The sequence below is a fragment of the Drosophila mojavensis genome, unplaced genomic scaffold, assembly GCF_018153725.1.
Source record: "Drosophila mojavensis isolate 15081-1352.22 unplaced genomic scaffold, ASM1815372v1 contig_80, whole genome shotgun sequence".
Classification (NCBI taxonomy): domain Eukaryota; kingdom Metazoa; phylum Arthropoda; class Insecta; order Diptera; family Drosophilidae; genus Drosophila; species Drosophila mojavensis.
Window position 1 is genome coordinate 1677288 of NW_025318906.1, and position 18668 is coordinate 1695955.

At 42.2% G+C, this 18668-nt stretch overlaps 1 protein-coding gene across 3 annotated transcripts; it reads left to right on the plus strand.

The window, feature by feature from the left end:
* The first annotated feature begins 4 nt into the window (after window positions 1–4).
* Window positions 5–15340, plus strand: LOC6578392 (hillarin). 3 transcript variants are annotated; one of them, XM_044011126.1, is made up of 9 exons: window positions 5–107; window positions 6602–7209; window positions 8665–8806; window positions 8873–9090; window positions 12585–13579; window positions 13707–14193; window positions 14254–14367; window positions 14449–14612; window positions 14670–15340. In XM_044011126.1, the coding sequence occupies exons 2-9, from the start codon at window positions 7021–7023 to the stop codon at window positions 14824–14826; spliced, it is 2466 nt and encodes an 821-aa protein (XP_043867061.1). In that variant the 5' UTR covers window positions 5–107; window positions 6602–7020; the 3' UTR covers window positions 14827–15340. The 3 variants fall into 3 exon arrangements, with proteins under 3 accessions (XP_043867061.1, XP_002004305.1, XP_043867062.1); XM_002004269.4 differs by having other exon boundaries at window positions 8882–9090; XM_044011127.1 differs by having other exon boundaries at window positions 5–92.
* Window positions 15341–18668: the final 3328 nt, after the last annotated feature.

Sequence of the window (18668 nt, forward strand, 5' to 3'; positions counted from 1 at the left end):
TCAGTCTCTCGGCGATCGTTAACGAAGTAGCGTGCGCAACGGTCGGCTTTACTTTGCCTTGCACTTGTGTGTGTGTTTATGAATATATATGTGTATGTGTGCGTTTGGTAATGAAATTTGTTACATTCCCGTTTACAGTTTGTATTTGTGTTGGTGCGCAGTTGTGCACACACAGAATCCGAAAATATTATAAAAATGCCAAAAATGTAGTAAATAATAAAGAATCTTAAACTTTTGGCTGTGCCCGTTCCCGTGCCTGCGCCTGTGCCTGTGCTCACTGGACTGTGTGCGTGTGCATGAGTGTGTGTGTGTGTGCGTTTTTAGTGGCGAGTTTTGTTGCTATACCAGCTTATGCTTATGCCGTCTATGCATGTGTGTATGAGTGTGTGAAATTTATCATAAATACTTTTGCACAACGCGCGCCCCTCAAAACGCATGAGAAGAAAGTTGTTTAGCTGCGTAGAAAACAACACACGAAACAAAAAACAAAAAAAAAAGCATCGAAACACGAAAGAATAACAGAAAACAATTGAAATGCTGAAACACAAAGTATGTCAAATGTTTGTTAGAAGTTAGCGGAAGAGCAGCGGGAGGAGCGGAGGAGCAAAGGGCCTTCCGAAGTGCATAACGTCTAAAACGAACTTTCCAGCCATGCACTTGCATACATTCATATCTATTTATGTGTATGTGTATATCGCGTGTGTATAATCAAGGCAAAAATAATAATAATAATGGAAAGAGACGAGAAATAATTTACAAAAAAGTGGAGCGGCACACAAAAAAGTGAAAGATTGCAAGCATGCACACACACACACACACAAACGCACGCATAGAGTAAACGAGAAAGAGAGAGAGAGGGAGAGAGAGAGAGTGGGCACCTGCAGTCATTGTTGTTGCTGCACATTTGTTGTTTTTATTTCCCTTTTGTCTGCTTTGTACGTAAATAATAAACGTCGTCTGTGAAATTTAGTGCACACTGCGTTTTAGTGTTGGTTAGAGTGTGTTGGCCTGGAATCAGATTTGGATTTTTGACAGTTCTCGCCCATTGTTAGGGCGGCTTCCAATTAGCAGCTTGGAATTTGGCACACTTGCAATTAGCACTAGCCGAAAGTACTTGCTTAAGCCATTAACAGCACTAAGGTCCGCTTTCCACATTCCATTATCTGCCAATACATATTTGCGCATTTCATTTGCCACAATAGATGGCAAAAACGAAATATGAAAAAACAGAGTTATCTCCAGCTACCTTTTTTTTTAATGCTATTCATTTCGTTTCGTAAGCGCGCAATTTAAATGTGTTTTTATTTTCTTTCTATTTTCGTTATTTTTATCTTTATCTGCTTTTGACCGTGCAGCGGTCGTAAGTGACGCAATCATTTGCATTTTGTTTAAATAACTATGATTGTTTCATTGCTAATGACTGCAAACCAGTTATAGATATAAACGAGCTGTATTTTATTTAGACATTTCATTTCATCTGACGTGGTTGTTGTTGTTGTTGCTGTTGCTGTTGCTGGCAATTATACCAATAAAAGCTCATTAAAGTGTTCACATCATTGTTGCTTCTGCTGCTGCTGCTGCTGCTGCTGCTGCTGCGGCATATTGTCTTTTACCGTTATTAATATCGATAACAATGACATATCGTTTTTGTTTTATTGCTGCTGGTCTCAAAAGACTTAAGCAACGAACTTGCCACCAAAGTGTCACGCAGCTAATAATAAAAAAAAAGTAATCGAAAACCAAACACCCAAAACGCTCTTTATGCAAATAACATTTAATCTATTTAAATATTTTGATTGAGCGACTTTCGTTTTCTTTATTGAAGTTGGGTTTTTTTTTTCTCGTCTGAAGTTAAACTGATTTTCGGAAACAATTCAAAAGAAATAATGCCATCACTTTTTTAACAGCTTGAATTGAATTATTCAAGTTTTCTTTTCTCTATCTTGAATATGTTGAGAATGCTCGTTTTACGTAATAGGAAATTGTCGCTTCGATAATGAAATATGATGCTTAATATAGATTTCAAATGTTCGTTTCTATTTACATAATAGTTGTCATTAGCCAGAGAAAACTCGTTTCTAGTTATCAATTGAGTTAGCAAGCATTCTTATTTATGGAAATATATGTGTCTGTATACGTGTGTATGTAAATGTATGATGTAATTAATTAACATATAGATCTCTTTAATGCTTCACTATGTTAGTCTTTCAAACTAAAATTTTAGTAGAGTTTCATATGATTAGATGCGTCTACTCAGGCTGATCTTATGCATCATATACATTCATTAATACATACATTCATCAGTTCAGCAAATTACACATACATACAAAAATACATTCATAAATGCATATGTATATAAATGCATATATACACACACGTACATATATGCACACTTCCATCTGTATACACTTTCACACTCAAGCACCTACACAAAATAGACTTCGCTCATCTTCCAAGCCAGCAAACCCTACATTAAATTATGAGAATCGAGGAGGAGAGCTCTGTTAAAAATTTCGTTTGATTAAAGTCTGCAAAGCGCAGTGAAAAGTAAATTTAAATTACACCTGATATCTATTTAGGAAATGTTGACAATGCATACATACACATACATATACTCATATATAGATATATACATATACACCTACACATATTTTTATATATGAGCAGCATTTTCATATCAGACAATTAGAATTTTCTCACCTATTTTTTATACGCAAAATGATTTTGCTTTCGGATGTCAAATTATAGAAAATATTTATATAAATTCTAAGTTATTCAACAAATTAATTTACATATATACATAAATATATATACATATATAAAAAAAACTAATTTATATAAACTCCTTTTAACTTGTATTCTTCTGAGTACTCTCTTAAGTTTATTTCGTAAAACGTTTTTAGTTTTTTATTTCAAAATATCAAAAATAAATAATCTAATTTATATGCAAATTTTTTTTGCAACTGTTTGCTCAGCTGTTTTTCCGCATCGCATTGTATGAAATGCATTGAAATGGAAAACAAATCTTACGAGACGAGACGAGACGAGACGAGACGAGGCGACTCAAGTCGAGTCGAGTGATACATGAGATAAATTTTATGCTTGGCATGTGCGAAATTCTACGCCAGCTGCGAAACACAAACAAAGTTGGCTCGGCTACCATTTAAATGGGTGTAGAAACCGGGCATAGCTGCACGTTCAGCGGGTGCAAGGAGGGTATATGGGTTAAGTCTATTTAGAAACTAGAGACTTGAATTTTCCTATATATATTATACATAGATGCTAGACGTGTATCATGCAGCCGACTGCCACGTTCTTACCTCAGCTTCCTCTTCTCCTCCTCCTGCCCTTCTGTTCAGTTACAGTTGGCTGCGCTGTGCTGGCAGCGCGTTTGCAACGCTTATGTAAGATCCGTAACCCTGCTGAGGACTGGGGCGGGGTAGGCGTTTTGTCGGTTGTCAGTTGGTTTCCAATCCCATTTCGAGTCTCTTCAATGTCTGTCATTACAAATTATCATTACACGCTAATTATGTCAAAAAGTAGACTCTGATTGGACCATTCAATCAAAGCGATATTGTGATCGCATCACAGATATGTCATATATATATGTATATATATATATATATTTCTATATATTGTGCGTATATATATTTGATTTGTAGGCGTTTTTCATTCATGGCTCGATTGACTGTTTATTTTTTGTGTGTGGGCTGCCAGCGGCGCCAAATCAATTTCATTATTAGACGTGCTCTATCGATCCCTGCCCCTCTCTCTCTTACTCTCTTTCTTTCCCTTCGTCATCAGCTCATTTATAGAATTCGTAGTCTAGTCAAACTGTGTGATGAGTGATGCTGCGAGGAATGCTGCGGGGTGTTGGCCAAAAGTTAAAACAAAAAACCATCGATACTTAAAAACGATTTTGGTCTTAATCACTCAACTGGCATTAATTGAGAAAATTAGTATAACATAGTTAGAACTAAAGATCTTTCGATAAATGTGTGGGAGGGTTGCATATATTTAATGAGCTATAAGTGGGAACAGCCGAAAAGAGGTGTTTGATTAGTTTGAAAAAAAAAAAAAAAACTATATTTACAATATTTAAATGATATATTTCATGTATAAGTGAAAACAGTTTTTATAAGTTTCTACATAGAATAGAAAAATGATTAGATATAGACAGATCAAGAGCTAGAAATTAATATAAATGTCTGTGAATAAACTCTATATTATATATATATATATACATATGAGATTAATAAAAACGTGGGAATAGTTTATGTTGTATAAAGAGAATGCTAATGAAATATATATGTAAAAATATTTTAAACAAATATAGGGAATTATATAGTTTGAAGATATGAAATGAACATAGAAAACGAAATATAATTGAAGTGAAAACCGTCAAGGGAATGAGTAATTATGCATGGGAAAATAATTAATAGAAGTGGGAACAGTTGATAGTTTCCGAGCTTGCCCAGCTTATCAAAAAGAAACTCTTTTATAACATAAGTTTACATCTGGCCAATTTTCTCTATTAAAATTTCCTCAATCAAAACATTCCAAAGATTTCGATATTAATTCTCTCTCTGCGCACAATTTGGAAATTCATTGTTTATAATTATGGAAATGAAAGGAAATGCTAATCTAATAGGAAACAGTTGTAACCCCCACACCTATCTCCCCACTTCTCTCCCTCCCTCTCACTCTCTCTCTCTCTCTTTAATTGCATTTTGTAATGCTCGATTGAGAGCAAAAGTCGGAAACTTGAAGCAAAATGGTTTTGGTAAAGATAATTTTATATTACAAAACGTTTGCTTGCCACAAAACGTGGCAAAGTGGCATGCAAGCAGCGCACAGCGGCCAGCAACCTTCGCAATTGAATGCTGCAATCAGGCTAACACCGCTCCACTCCCCTACCCCCCAAGCGTCACCTGTTACCTGTTGCCTGCTGTGAACAATTGCTTAACGTTCATTAAACTTGAAAAGAAAGCAAAGTTGTTTTTTTTTTTTTTTTATTTTGGCAGCAAGTGCAAATGCAATTGCAACAATCAATTAATATGTGTGTGTGTGTGCTTTATGGTTAGCCAACTCTGATTTAATTGTGGAAAAAATCTACAACAACAATCGCAGCAATTAATCAAATGGAAATAAAAATGCGAGGGGGTGAGAGAGAGACAGAGACAGAGACAGAGAGAGAGAGAGAGAGAGAGAGAGAGAGAGAGAGAGAGAGAGGGAGAGGGAGGCAAGCCTATAGGCGAGCTAGCCTGCTTCTGCTGCAGCAGCTGGTGCCAGGCGCGCATGTTGCAACAACAACTAATACAGCAACAAAAGCTAATACAGCAACCGTTTGCAACGAGTTCAATTGTTGCACGTTGCCTGCCAGCGAGTTCAATGGCAAATGGCTTTCAATGCCTCGTCAAGATCTCTAGCTTAACCTTCCAAGCGGGATGCTGTTGCTGTCCATATTTGAGCTCTTGCTGCTGCTGCTGCGGCTGCTGCGCCCGCTGCTGCTGCTCTTGTCCACTTTGATTAAAATACATTAATTATATTTTCACAGTCCAACTTCGCGTCGGCTCGACGAAACAAAAATGAAAGTTTATTTTGGACACACAAACCAAAGCAGAAAAGAAGAAGAAGAAAAAAAAAAAGAAAAAAATGAAGCAACTTTGGCTTTGACTTTGACTTTTTGCTGGCTTTTGGCTTTTGGCCAGTTTTGGTATTGGTCACAGTTGTTGTCGTTGTTGTTGTTTGTTGCTTTAGTTGTTGCTGTCCACTGATATGCCCAATTTGAGGCATCTGCTGCGGGTGGGTTAGCGCGTATTAAAAGGAAATTCAAATGCCCACACAAATGCGACTAAGGTGGGTTTCGGCTTAAAGATTTTTGTCATCTTCATACCCTGTAAATATGCTCAGTAGCATGGGCTTGATAGAAGCTGATTTTAGCTGCTTTTATTAACAAAGTTTGGTCATTTATTCTAAGCTCTTTTATCAACTTGATGTATGTGAAGATTTCTACTATCATTTCTAAGCATTGTCAAATATACTTCAAAATATTGTGCTTAGGTCTGTTGTTAATTAGTTGTTAATGTGTGTAGAGAATCAAAGATGTATATAACGGTTAATGTCGGCGCTTTTCAAGCTAAAAGGCTCGAATTGGAAATACATAAATACTAATCTTGACTCTCTACTCATAAATAATATAAATAACATGCGTATTTTCAAAAGAGGCGTGGCAGGTGTGAAACAACTTTAGTTATAAAAGCTTGAAATAAATAGTTGACACATGAGAGATACTATTTAGATAAAAGAGTAGAGCAGGAAACGGAGCTGTAGCATGAGATGGAATAAGCGTTTCGAATAAGCCGTTTTCGGATTCATCGTAACTCTAAAGAATTTATCTAAAGTTTTATACTAGATAAACAGAAAGAATCAAGTCTTTGTATGTAAACTCAACCAGTCTCTGTTAATTCCAGGGTACACACAAGTCGGGCTATCTTTAACTAGACCAGCACGCTTTGATTTCCATTTACTTGTTGTTTCAATTTGGCACGTTTGACTTATTTTATGTGTGTGTTTTTATTCTTCTTCCTCGCTCTTCCAGCTACTGGCCTGAGCAGCAGCCGCAGCAGCTGATGTGGAACATGGCTCACAAATTGACTGGCCAATAAATTAACATAGGAGCTGAACAAGCCAAACCGAAAGTGTCACGACCAACAACAGCAGCAACAACAACAACAGCAGCAGCAGCGAGAGGCGACGTCGAGGAGCAACAGGCAACACACGGCAGCAGCAGCAACAGCAGCAGCAGCAACAAGTAGAACTTGATAAACGTGTCGATAGACAATCGAAACAGAATATAAATTGCAAGTGAAATTTTTTTGAAATAAAAGTAAAAACTCGCACAAACCGGAAACAAAGCAACTAGAAGAAGAAGAGGAGGAAGAAGAAGACGAAGCAGCAGCAGCAGCAGCACCAGCAGTAGAAGTGGAAGTCGAAGTAGTAGAGGCAACTTCCACTAACATGTATCGGCCGAATTTCTACGAGTCGACCTGCCTGCGCTGCAGCGAGACCGTCTATCAGGTGGATCGTGTGGGTCCGCTCAAGGATTTCACATTCTTTCATTCCGGTTGCTTCAAGTGCGTTCACTGCGGCACCAAGCTAACGCTCAAAACGTATTTCAACAATCAGCACAAGCAGGATGACAAAGAGGTAAGACGAGAAACGAAAAGCGAAACGAAAGACTTAGGCAACAAACTTGCAATGAAAATGAAAATGAAAATCAAAATTTACTGCACTTTTATTACAAGTTGCACTCAGTCGATGTAGAAATGCAGGGTATACTATAACAGCTATACTATATAGTATATGTATATGTATATTCGTGATCAAGATCGTCGCCATGTCTGGTATCTCCTAGTCGTGCATACCCAATTTGCCACACTCTTACTTTACTTCACTTGCATTTTGCATAACAATAAATAACATTGTTATTGCTCTTAGCCAAATGTGTGTCATTGCGGTCTGTCAGACCTAGACATATAACTATGTCTATATACATGTGCATGCATGTATGCGAATATGAATATATATATATGTTTAGTTATCTATGCCATATCTATATTTATGGCTAGTTTTTCAGGCCTGCTCACCTGCTGTGAGTAGGTGAAGTATTTGCCTGTGCGAGTCATAATATTGCTTGACAGTTTATAGACTCTGCAGTTTAAATATATATCTGTACACACATACACACACATACATACACATACATAGGTCTAAATTTGAGTTATGACTGCTTCAAGTTAATTGCTAGAACTATGCAAGCAATTCAGTTTAATTAACAAGCGAATTCTTTATGAACTTTACGGCAGAGACGTTTCAGTTTTTCTCCCGTTCAAATTTCGATTTCTAAATCTAATTTACGTCTTTTGTAATTGTTTTCTATAAGTGAACGTGTTTTCGTTACGAATCTTTTGCTTTGTAAGTACAAAAAAATGATATAATAAATGCTATAAACATACCTATGTGATTTGAATATATAATTACATCATAAATGCCACGTTACATCATTAATGTTGCTTAGTATACCCTGTAAATGTGTTAATTCTAGTGAATATATATTTGGCATAGTTTAGTCTGAACTTATCCGGATCATTTACTGATCTAATCAAATCTCTTCCTTCGCCCACTCATACAAAGATTATAGAGCATCTTCAAGTCAAGTCAACTCAAGTCTTACTACACTTATCTCAAATCTCTCTCACTCTCTATCTCTCTCTCTTAGCCCATTTTACCCTCTTACGAAAATCATCTTTGATTTGCCTAGCATGATTTGAAAACTTTGAACTGCCTCTGATACCATTTACGGCCGCCAGTTACCAAGTTACCAAGAGTAGTGCTCTATATGGCCAGGGCATCTTATCGTATCTCGCACACCTTTTATAGAAAGATTTCACTGCATGATCCACGCAAGACAAAGCGTGACCGAAGCCCCCAAGTTTATCTGCAATGAGACTAATAAACATTTCTTATGAGCGACGCAATCTACAAATCTACAAATCTAATTGCATTGTGGCTGAGCTTTGGCTTTTGCTTTGCTTTGCTTTGTTTGCTTACCTTGTTCACTTTTGACTACGTAACGCTGCGCTCCCCTTCGCTCTCTTGCAGGTCTATTGCAGTTCACATGTACCAAAGAGCGGACCCGGTCATCTCGATCAGACGTCGGTGGGCATACGTCAGGCACTGAATGCGCCGCGCACAAACAAATTTGTGAACGAGCAAATACGCGGCACACGCACCGAAGTCGATGGTGAGTGAGGGGAGGGGATATATCTGACTTTATCTGAGTCTATATCTATCCATGTCTAATAATAAGCGATTGCAGGTGGCAGCGCTGGTGGGCTGGGCTCGCGTCAATCAACGCCCAACGGCTATGGCGGCAGGGGGGAGTTGAGCTCCCCCTCCCAAAACGATTCCGACTACAAATACGGACGATTCGATGCCAGCGCTTTGCATATTGCGCATGCGCTCAAGCAAACTGAAATACAAAAGGCCTACAACAAAGCGCGCGAGAAGCCCATCGATTTTTACCTGGTAAGTCTACCCCTCTCTCTCTCTCTCTGTCTATATATATTTATTGATGTCTATTCTAACTGCCAACTGGCCGCAAATTAAGAAATTATTTAGTGCAGAACATCTAATGAAATTTTAACTGCTCTTAACCAGCAATCATTGTTACAGTCGTTTATAGCGGACCAACACAGAGCTACACTCACGCACACACACACACACAGTGTCTTGTAAACAAACGGTTGTGCAATGCTCCCTCTCCAACTCCATCTCCATCTTTTGCCATGTCCGCCTCGCTTCGATCCGCGTTGCTAGTTGAGTTTGTGTTGGCTTTGGAGTGGAGAAGGAGGAGAGGGGGGCAACTATTTAATTAATGCACTCGATGGCTGACTGGCTGGCTGGCTGGCTGGCTGGCTGGCTGGCTAGAGTCATGATTATGTAGGCTAGTGTGCTATTTGCACTTGTGCGCCATCAAGTTTGTTGCCCAAGTCTTTTGTTTTGAGTGGGGCACTTGGAAGCCAAAAAGCCAGCAGAATTATCTAGCGCAGCAGCTAGTTAGACTAGCTAGACTATAAAGAACAGTTAAGGTATAGCTGGGCTAAGAGTGGCTAAACACTTACAGGGTATGCAAGTTTGCAAGAACTAACAGCAGCTACTTAAACTGCCAGGCTGAACTGAATTTTTATAGGGTATTAATGAGCACTTGGAGACTATAGTTTGTTGCTTAAGTCTTTTGTTTTGGGCTGGTCAATAAGCAGGTTAGAAAACTTACTTGAAAGTTACTTTTAGATTAGAAGTGGTGCAGGGGTAGAGTTCAGGCAGAGCTGGCTTGTGTTTATAGAAATTTACAGGGTAGAGTATGTAGTTGGTCAGATCTTAGACAGCAATATATTTAAATTATGTTCTGCTTGTCATCTTTTCTGATTCTGTGCAAATTTTACAGGGTATATATGTATAAAGCTAAAGCATTAGAATTAACTGTGCCCATAACAATGCCAGCACTGTAACAGGCATGGCTATAAAAAGGCGCTCAGCAGACTTCCGCTTGCTGCTCCATATAAAAAATGCATTTGACTTTTCAACAGTTGCAGTTGCCAGCTCGATTACAATTTATGAGCAGCTGCTGCTGCACTTATCGTCGAATATATGTACATATATATAAATGAATATATCTGTATCTATGGCAGATCAGCTTTAGCTTAGGCGCATGACTTGGCAAATCTGTTGCAAAAATCTGCATGATGGTGAAAGCATTATAATCGCATTTTACGTACAAAAAAAAAAAAAAAAAAATTAAAAAAGGAAAATAAAATTGCACAAGTTTTTATTTTTCTCTCTCTGTGGGTGTGTGTGTGTATGTGTGTGATCTGTGTTAGTTTTGGTGGTGGCACCACAAACAGTTTTTCTTTCACTTTCGAGAATGCCACACGCGACTGATCAACAGCAACACCAACAACACCAAAAACTGTTAGCAAGCGCATATTATTGCAACGCTCAATTTAACAAATTTCGAACAGGTGTTTGATGGCTTTGTTGTTGCCACACCGCTAAAACCACAAATATGTGAAAAATTGCATGCATGCAATCATTAAAAATTTTGCATGTTTTACAACTGCCACGCACATGCACACATACACACTCACACTTACAGACATGCACACACCCACCAACTCCGCTGCGCGCTCATTTGCAGCTGGTTTGACGCACTCGTACACACTATTTCGGCCAGCAGTGTCGCCAGCAGCATAGATTTCCATATACGGCTAACTGTGTGTGCGTCGTCATTCCGGCTGCACTTAAGCGTCAGTCAGCGTCGACAGCGACGTCGCCGTTTGCTAAATCTAAATTATGCGCTCCAGAGTGAAAGTAACGGCAACGTTGTCGGCATCGTCGTCGCATTTGCTTCATCATTCCAGACGACGCGACGGCAGCGCAGTTGGCAGCGTCATTCTATGGCGCTCTCTTCCAAGCTCTCCCGCGCGCTCTCTTTCTCCCACTGACTGTGTGCGTAACGCATTGTACTGCTCGCTCTCCCTATCTACTGCCGTCTCACTCCGGCATTGGCGTGCCCTTATGCAATGGCTGGCATGTAATGATTATTGCTTGCAAAACACACACTTCCTCATGCTTAGCTTTAAGCTTTTTGCGCACTTTTATCAGACGCAGCCAATTTACCGTTTATGCAGTCGTGTATTTGTGTATTTATTTATGTATTGTATTTGTTTGTATTAAGCAGCTTGCGCAATAATTAGTTTCGTTACTTTTTGGACTTTCGTTTTCATTTTGATTTCGGCTACCGCTGCGTCTGTCGCTGCCGCTTGTTGTTGTTGGCGTTGTGGGTACTGTTATAGCTTTTGTCACAGTGGGCGTCAAAAATGTTGTTGCTCTCAATATACTATGTATATCTGTATGTGTACATATTTTCGTTTTTATTTTGACGCTCACGCAATTTCAACTGTCCATTGTCAACGGGGCTATGAACCATTTAGTTGTTGCTGTTGTTGTTGCTGCTGGTGCTACTGCTTATTACTGTTTGTTTTTGTTTGTTAAAAAGTTATTGTTTTGAACTTGACATTGAATTTTGGTTTTAATTGCATATTGTTATGATTTATATACATATATATGTATGTATGTGCTTGTGGCGCTAAATGCCTCGAAATTCCCATGCGGAAGCATTAATTAAGCCGCTCCGCAGCTAATTTGTTTAACAGCATATTATTTACAGCCAACACAACACACACACACACGCACATACATATGTATGTGTCTGTTTTCTATACAAAACAGAGTGCAACATGCAACCTGCAGCACCACTGTAATTATGACAAAGCCAGCTAATTGAATTTTATGTTAGTCAAAAGCGAAAAACACAAAAAGACGCAAATTGTGTGAACACTGTCAAACAAAAGAGGAGTTTTTTTTTTAATGAAGCATTTTAATGTCTCGATTTTGGGGGTGGATTTTTTGTAACCATATGAAAAATAAATAAATAAAATTAATTTTTAAGTACAGTAGAGTTTCTTTATAACCATTATCAAATTTTAGAAATTAATTGTTTTATATATCCGTAATATAATACTAGCTCTTAGTATTTTCTGTAGTACTTCTTACATTAAAAGTATTTAGAGAGCTTCGTATTTTCTAGAGTTTGGTTTACCGCAAAATCTGAAATGGGAGAAATTTGTTAAAAATAAATAAAATTAAATCCAAATCCAATTCGCATAGTTCGTGGATTCACGCAGCTTATCGAGCAGGCGCACGCAATGCGTGACCACTGTGCCAGTGGAGGCGGTGGGCGGGTATTAGGGGGCTTGGACTGCAGTTGGCTCGGACTGCAGATAATGTCAGATATTTGGCAGCTGAAGCGTGGCATTATAATTAGCCAAGTTAACAAGCCAAGCATTGCGAGCTGCAGCGAGATGCAACTGCTGCAGCAGCAGATGAGGCTAAATACAGTTACTTTCTCCACTCACTCCACTCATACTCCCCCCTCTCTCTCTCTCTTTGTCTGGGTGTAGGCTCGCGAGGAGCAGGCGCATCTGGAGATGAAGCACCGCAAGGAGGAGGACGATCTGTACCGGAAGTTCGCACGCAAGCGCGAGGAGGAGGACCGCAAGATACAGAGTGAGTTCCAGGACGAGTGGGAGCGCGAGCTGCAGCGGCTGACGCACAAGTTCGAGAAGGAGCTGGCCATCTCGCGGCGCAATCGGGATGAGGCCAACATCCTGACGCTGCGCCACGAGCAGCAGAAGGAGGACCTGGAGAAGAACATGACGCTGCGCCGCAGCAAGAAGAAGGAGAGCATCACGCGCAAGATGCTGGAGCACGAGCGGTACGAGACGGCCGCCCTGGTGGATCGCCAGTCCAGCGAGATGCTGGAGCTGATCAGCGCCCGCCGCTCCGAGTACATGCAGAGCGAGAGCATCTTCCTGGACGACGAGTTCAGCGAGGGCACCGTGCCCATTGAGTACCCGCTGCATGCTCCGGTGCCGGCGCCGCCAGCTGTCAGCAAGTTTCAGATCTACACGGATCCCATTGAGTTCGAGGACGTGGACCGCATCGCCATTTCGGTGGCCCAGGAGGACCAGAAGACCTTCACGGATCTGGTGCGCCAGCTCGTCGGCCGCTGCACCACGGACATCGAGAAGGCGCGCACGATCTTCCGCTGGATCACGGTGAAGAACCTGAATGCCATGCACTTCGACGACGACCTGAGAGGCGACACCCCCATGGGCCTGCTCCGTGGCATCAAATACGGCACCGAGAGCTACCACGTGCTCTTCAAGCGCCTCTGCAGCTACGCCGGCCTCCACTGCGTGGTCATCAAGGGCTACTCGAAGAGTGCCGGCTACCAGCCGGGCGTCAAGTTCCAGGACTCGCGCTTTCGCAACTCCTGGAACGCCGTCTATGTGGCCGGCGCTTGGCGCTTCGTCCAGTGCAATTGGGGCGCACGACATCTGGTCAATGCCAAGGAGGCGCCCAAGCAGGGGCGTGGCAAAAATGATAGCCTACGGTAAGTTGGGTACGGCTGAGCCCATCCAACCCATTTAAACATACCCCTACCTACCACCCCTACTCCCTACTGCCTCTCTCTTTCTCTCTGCCATTCTCCCTAACACAACTGTTCCTCTCTCTTACAGCTATGAGTACGACGATCACTACTTTCTCACGGATCCGCGCGAGTTCATCTACGAATTCTACCCGCTGCAGGAGGAGTGGCAGCTGCTGAAGCGGCCCATAACGTTGCGAGAGTTCGAGAATCTTCCGTTCGTGCGTTCGCTCTTCTTTCGCTACGGCCTGCACTTCGCCGACGAGGGCTACGGCGCCGTTGTGTTCACGGACGATACGGGCGCTGCGACCGTACGGATCGCCATGCCCACGGACATGCAGAGCTGCCTGATCTTTCACTATAACCTCAAGTTCTACGACAGCGACGAGGAGCTCTCCTACGACGGCGTCTCGCTCAAGCGGTTCGTCATGCAGTCCGTCATTGGCAACATTGTGGCGTTCCGTGTGCATGCGCCCTGCTCGGGCGCCTTCCTCCTGGACATCTTTGCCAATGCGGTGACGCCGCAGGAGTACCTAACGGGCGAGCCCATGAAGTTCAAGTCTGTCTGCAAGTTTAAGGTGAACACGGGGAGTTTTGCTTATCTCTACAGGAGTCTAATGTTTGCTTTCGCCTTTCAGATCTGCTGCGAGGAGCTGCAGACGGTAATGGTGCCGCTGCCGGATTGCGCCAGCGGAGAGTGGGGACCCACCAAGGCGACACGCCTCTTTGGCCTGATACCCATAACACATCAGGTGAGTGGACTAGATTTTAGCTATACATATACATATATATGTGCTGTATGTTACTCTGCCTAATCTCTAATCTCTTGCCAGGATCCTCTAATCTTTGCCGGCCGCAGCCTGGACCTGCAGTTCCGCATGTCACGTCCGCTGACCGACTTTATGGCCACACTGCATAAGAATGGCATCGAGGAGAAGAAGCTGGCCAAATACGTGACGCACAGCACGCTGGATGACATTGTCACATTCATCATTAAGTGAGATTGCCTTCGCCTATATCTAGAACTCTCATTTACTTATCTCTCCTCCCACAGCTTTCCCGAGGAAGGTCAATATGGTCTGGATATCTACACACGTGAGCTGGGCGCTCCGCAGCATCTTTACAACAATAATAACAACTCCTCATCCGGCGAGAAGCATCTGCTCACGCATTGCTGTAAATATTTAATAAACTCCTCCAAAAGGAATTGAAACAAGAACGAAATGCAATATTAATTCATAGTCTAAACGTTAAGCAGTTACTAAACTAAACAATATTGATATACGATATATCAAAAATAATTATATATACATATATATAGTTGCATCTATATAGACGAGGGTAGACTGAACAAGAATCAAGTTAGCAAGCTAGATTTTTGTATATTTTTGTTAGCTTACAAAGTGCTTAGACTGCCCTCGTAGAACCTTATATAATATATATATATTTTGCACCACTGTGCAGGTGCTATAATAATACCAATCATCTATATATTATTTATATATATATATCTTGTATATCCTGCTCAACATTTGTTAATCCACACTTGGCTTCATCATATAGATATAGATATATAACATTTATATACATATATGAAATTGAATCGAATTGAAACATGTAAATACTCTAGACTCTAATCATTAGACCTTAAATTATATAGTAATATCTGAGCAATCGCCGTTTTTTGTACTTAATTTACCTTAATTAAAGCCTAATAATTTATTATGAATTGTCTTTAAAACAACTTATATATACATTCACACACATATATATATATATATATATATATAGTTTTGGCCTAAGCGTTCCAATATTTCTCTATATAATATACATACATAAATATATCAACAATCAATTGTAATTAAACACTCTCTGATCAAGTGCAGCAATATAATATAAACATGTTTTTTTGGCATACTAAAAAAATGGATTTTTAATTGAATTAGACTGGAAGGAGTAAAATATGTGCAGTGAAAACTGGCTAAAGTGAATGTGGTTTATAGATTATCTTTCTGAAATGTCAATCAATTCTCTTGTGTTTTTATAAAACCAAAGAAGGCTATACTTCTGCTGAGCATTCATTGTACTTAATTATTAGATCAGATTTTATGCTAGAGAACTGCAAATATTGAATTGTTTGTGCTGCATTCAGAAATTGTGTTTACTGAGAGTTCACTGTACCATTCACTTTTCAAAGACCTCCCAGTTAGCAGTGAATTGAGTCCGCTTCTGCAAATACATATCAAGAGCTCCTTCCAATTGTAAATAGTCCTTGTGGCAGTTTACTCAACGACTTCATCCAGGCAGCAGTATATTCTATAATCCCCATTTGATCGCCTGTACCAAATACACCTCCCAAATCCACCCCATATTCAATAAAAAGTCAATTTTTTCAATAACGAACGATAACCATTAACGCATTTAATGAACAAGTAACTCAGAACTCAACAACAGGGGATTGTTCTCCAAGATTGCAGCTGTCAAACAAGGGAAGGTGACAGACTGAACGTAACTCCGAACGCCGCGCATGTTCACTTTCTGTAAAATTTGGTAAAAACTCAAATTAAAAACTTGTAAAAAACAAAAATAATAATAAAATAAAATAAATAATTGGGGAGAGAATACTAAAACGCATTTATTTCGATAATGGAAGAAGTAGTTCATGATTTGTATGTATTGTGAATAGTGGGCTGTGTATGCCTAGACGGGTAGAAACCCGTGAGGTACTATTGGAGTCAGAGTTCGACAACATCATCATCGGATGCCAGATCGATGCAGAGTGGCGACTCAGCTGCCACTGCGGTGCAAGCGGGATCCGGCTTGATATCAGTCATTGAACTCGGATTTTCTTCCACGTCGGTTTCTGCTGGCTTAGCTTTCGGATTTCGGTTGCCACAATTGGCCGACGCTTTCGGGTTGCGGGGCGGGGACTTATCCCCGAACTTCTTCCTCAGTCCATGCACCACCACCTTGCCATATCGATAATAGAGCGAGTAACCATTGGCCGCAATACTTGAAGCGCTCTCCGGGTCGATGCTGATGACGAGGAGTGCACCACCGGCCTCATCCTTGCGCGAGATCAACTTCCACAGGTGTGTCTTGTACTGGTTCTGTGACTTGAGCAGAGCAAAGATAAATTCATCGGTTTTGCCAGCGGTCCGCGCCAGGAAGACCGTCACATAGAAGTGCTTGGGCTTCTCTACATGTGCATGGCCCTGCTTAGGGATCACAGGATGTCCATGGTAGGAGTAGAGATGAGCACCTCTGCTCATTAGCCAGTCCGCGGAGACGCGATCAGAGCAGGTCACCTTAAGGTAAGCGTTCTTGAAACGAATTCGCGAGAAGCGCAACGGAGCTGACGAGCTGAAGCCAGCTGTGACCACCTCTTGGAGTATGGCCTCCTCCAGATCCACCTTGTCCTTCTGGCTGAGCTTCGCCTGCGGATAGCCCACGGGCAACAGGCAGACATGCAATTGGTCGTCTTTGGCTTGATTTTGCTCTTTTGAGGTGTCGTGCACTCTATTGTGGTCGGAATCCTCTACCAGATCTTCTTCTGAGGGCTTCTGCCAGTTGGGCATCTGCTGCGGCGGGGCAAGCGAATCGGGCCCGCTTAAGTAATTTGCTGCCGGCTGCTTTGGCTCTTTAGCCATGCGAAAGGCCTCGTCGGCCGGGAAGCCTTTCTCTAGATACCGCATATACCACTTGGTACGTGAGCCGCTCAGGACTCTCCGATTCGGATCATCCCGAGCGCCGGGCTGTCCGAGTGGAGGCAAATTGGCCTCCCATTTTTTGCGAGGCTTCCTCCAGTCGCGACCATTACCATTCATGTTCAATTCTGGCCTAATGGTCGAGTCTTGCCATTCGACTGGATTGCCAGGGCCAAACCTAGGACCCGGGTCCGGGCTTGCATCTCGTTCAAATGGGGGCGAATTACGACCCCCAGCACGCCATGGACTATGTTCCCGCGGATAAGTGGGAGACATATCGCGACTGCCGCGTATTGGGCTGCGACTACGCCGTCCAGCTTCATTAAACTCTCTGCCTTGCGGACTGCGACTGCGCTGCCAGCGATACGATTCCGGATAGCGAGTGGACTGAAAGCCCGAATCTCGCTCGGGATTTCTCATTGATTGCTGATAATCGAACTCTCGCTCCGAATGGCAATTCAGTCCGCGCTCCGGACTGCGCTGATATCCGAACTGTCTGCCCGGATTCCGACTCATTTGAAAGTCTGACTCACTCAGCGGAGTACAAAGATTTCGACGATAGCCCGCTGACGGTTCTCGCTCTCGACTGCGATCACGACTGAGCTGGCCTTGCTGATGATAGCCCGAACCAGCTCCTCTCTCCGGACTGTGATTGAACTGCGCTCCGTCCGGACTGCGATTGAAGCGCCGTACATTGCCTTGTGGCCCGTCCATGGGACCACGACTGAACTGTTCCTGTCGGAACTGTGGCTCTCTAGCCGGCAGGGTGTCCGACCCGTAGGCCAAACTGTGGGGCATGCCCTGCTCCATGCCATTATCCCCACGATCTTCATAGAACATGCCAGATTGTTGCTGCTGTTGTTCGTTCTGCCACTGTGGCATGTTCTGCATATTCCTTCCGGAATGGTAACCCGCATTAAAGCGTTGCGGCATTTGATTTTGATTTGGTTTTTTGTTTTTATTGTAGTTAAATTTTCGATTCATCTTGTTTTGATTCCCACGAGCTGCGGAGATATACAAACGGTCCGCCCGGGCAGAGATCCGCGTTACCCGGGTAAGGCCGAACATAGAACAGGCGTTGGCCAAGTGCCTGAGCTCGCCGTTCGCGACTGAAATATTTGTTAACCCGGGCCTTCAGCCTGGCCGACCATTGGCACGGTTCGAATGACACCTTAGTCCGGCCCGGAACGAGTGTGTGGGGCTATGCTTTGACAGGCGGCCCCACAAGCGCCTGGTCGATAAGGCGCCTGTTGAGACAGCCGCCTTATCCGCTGGCTGTCCGGGGCTGCTTATTGGGCGGCGAGACGCTCGCTGCTTATTCGCAGCTAACCTGCCACCTGGTGGCA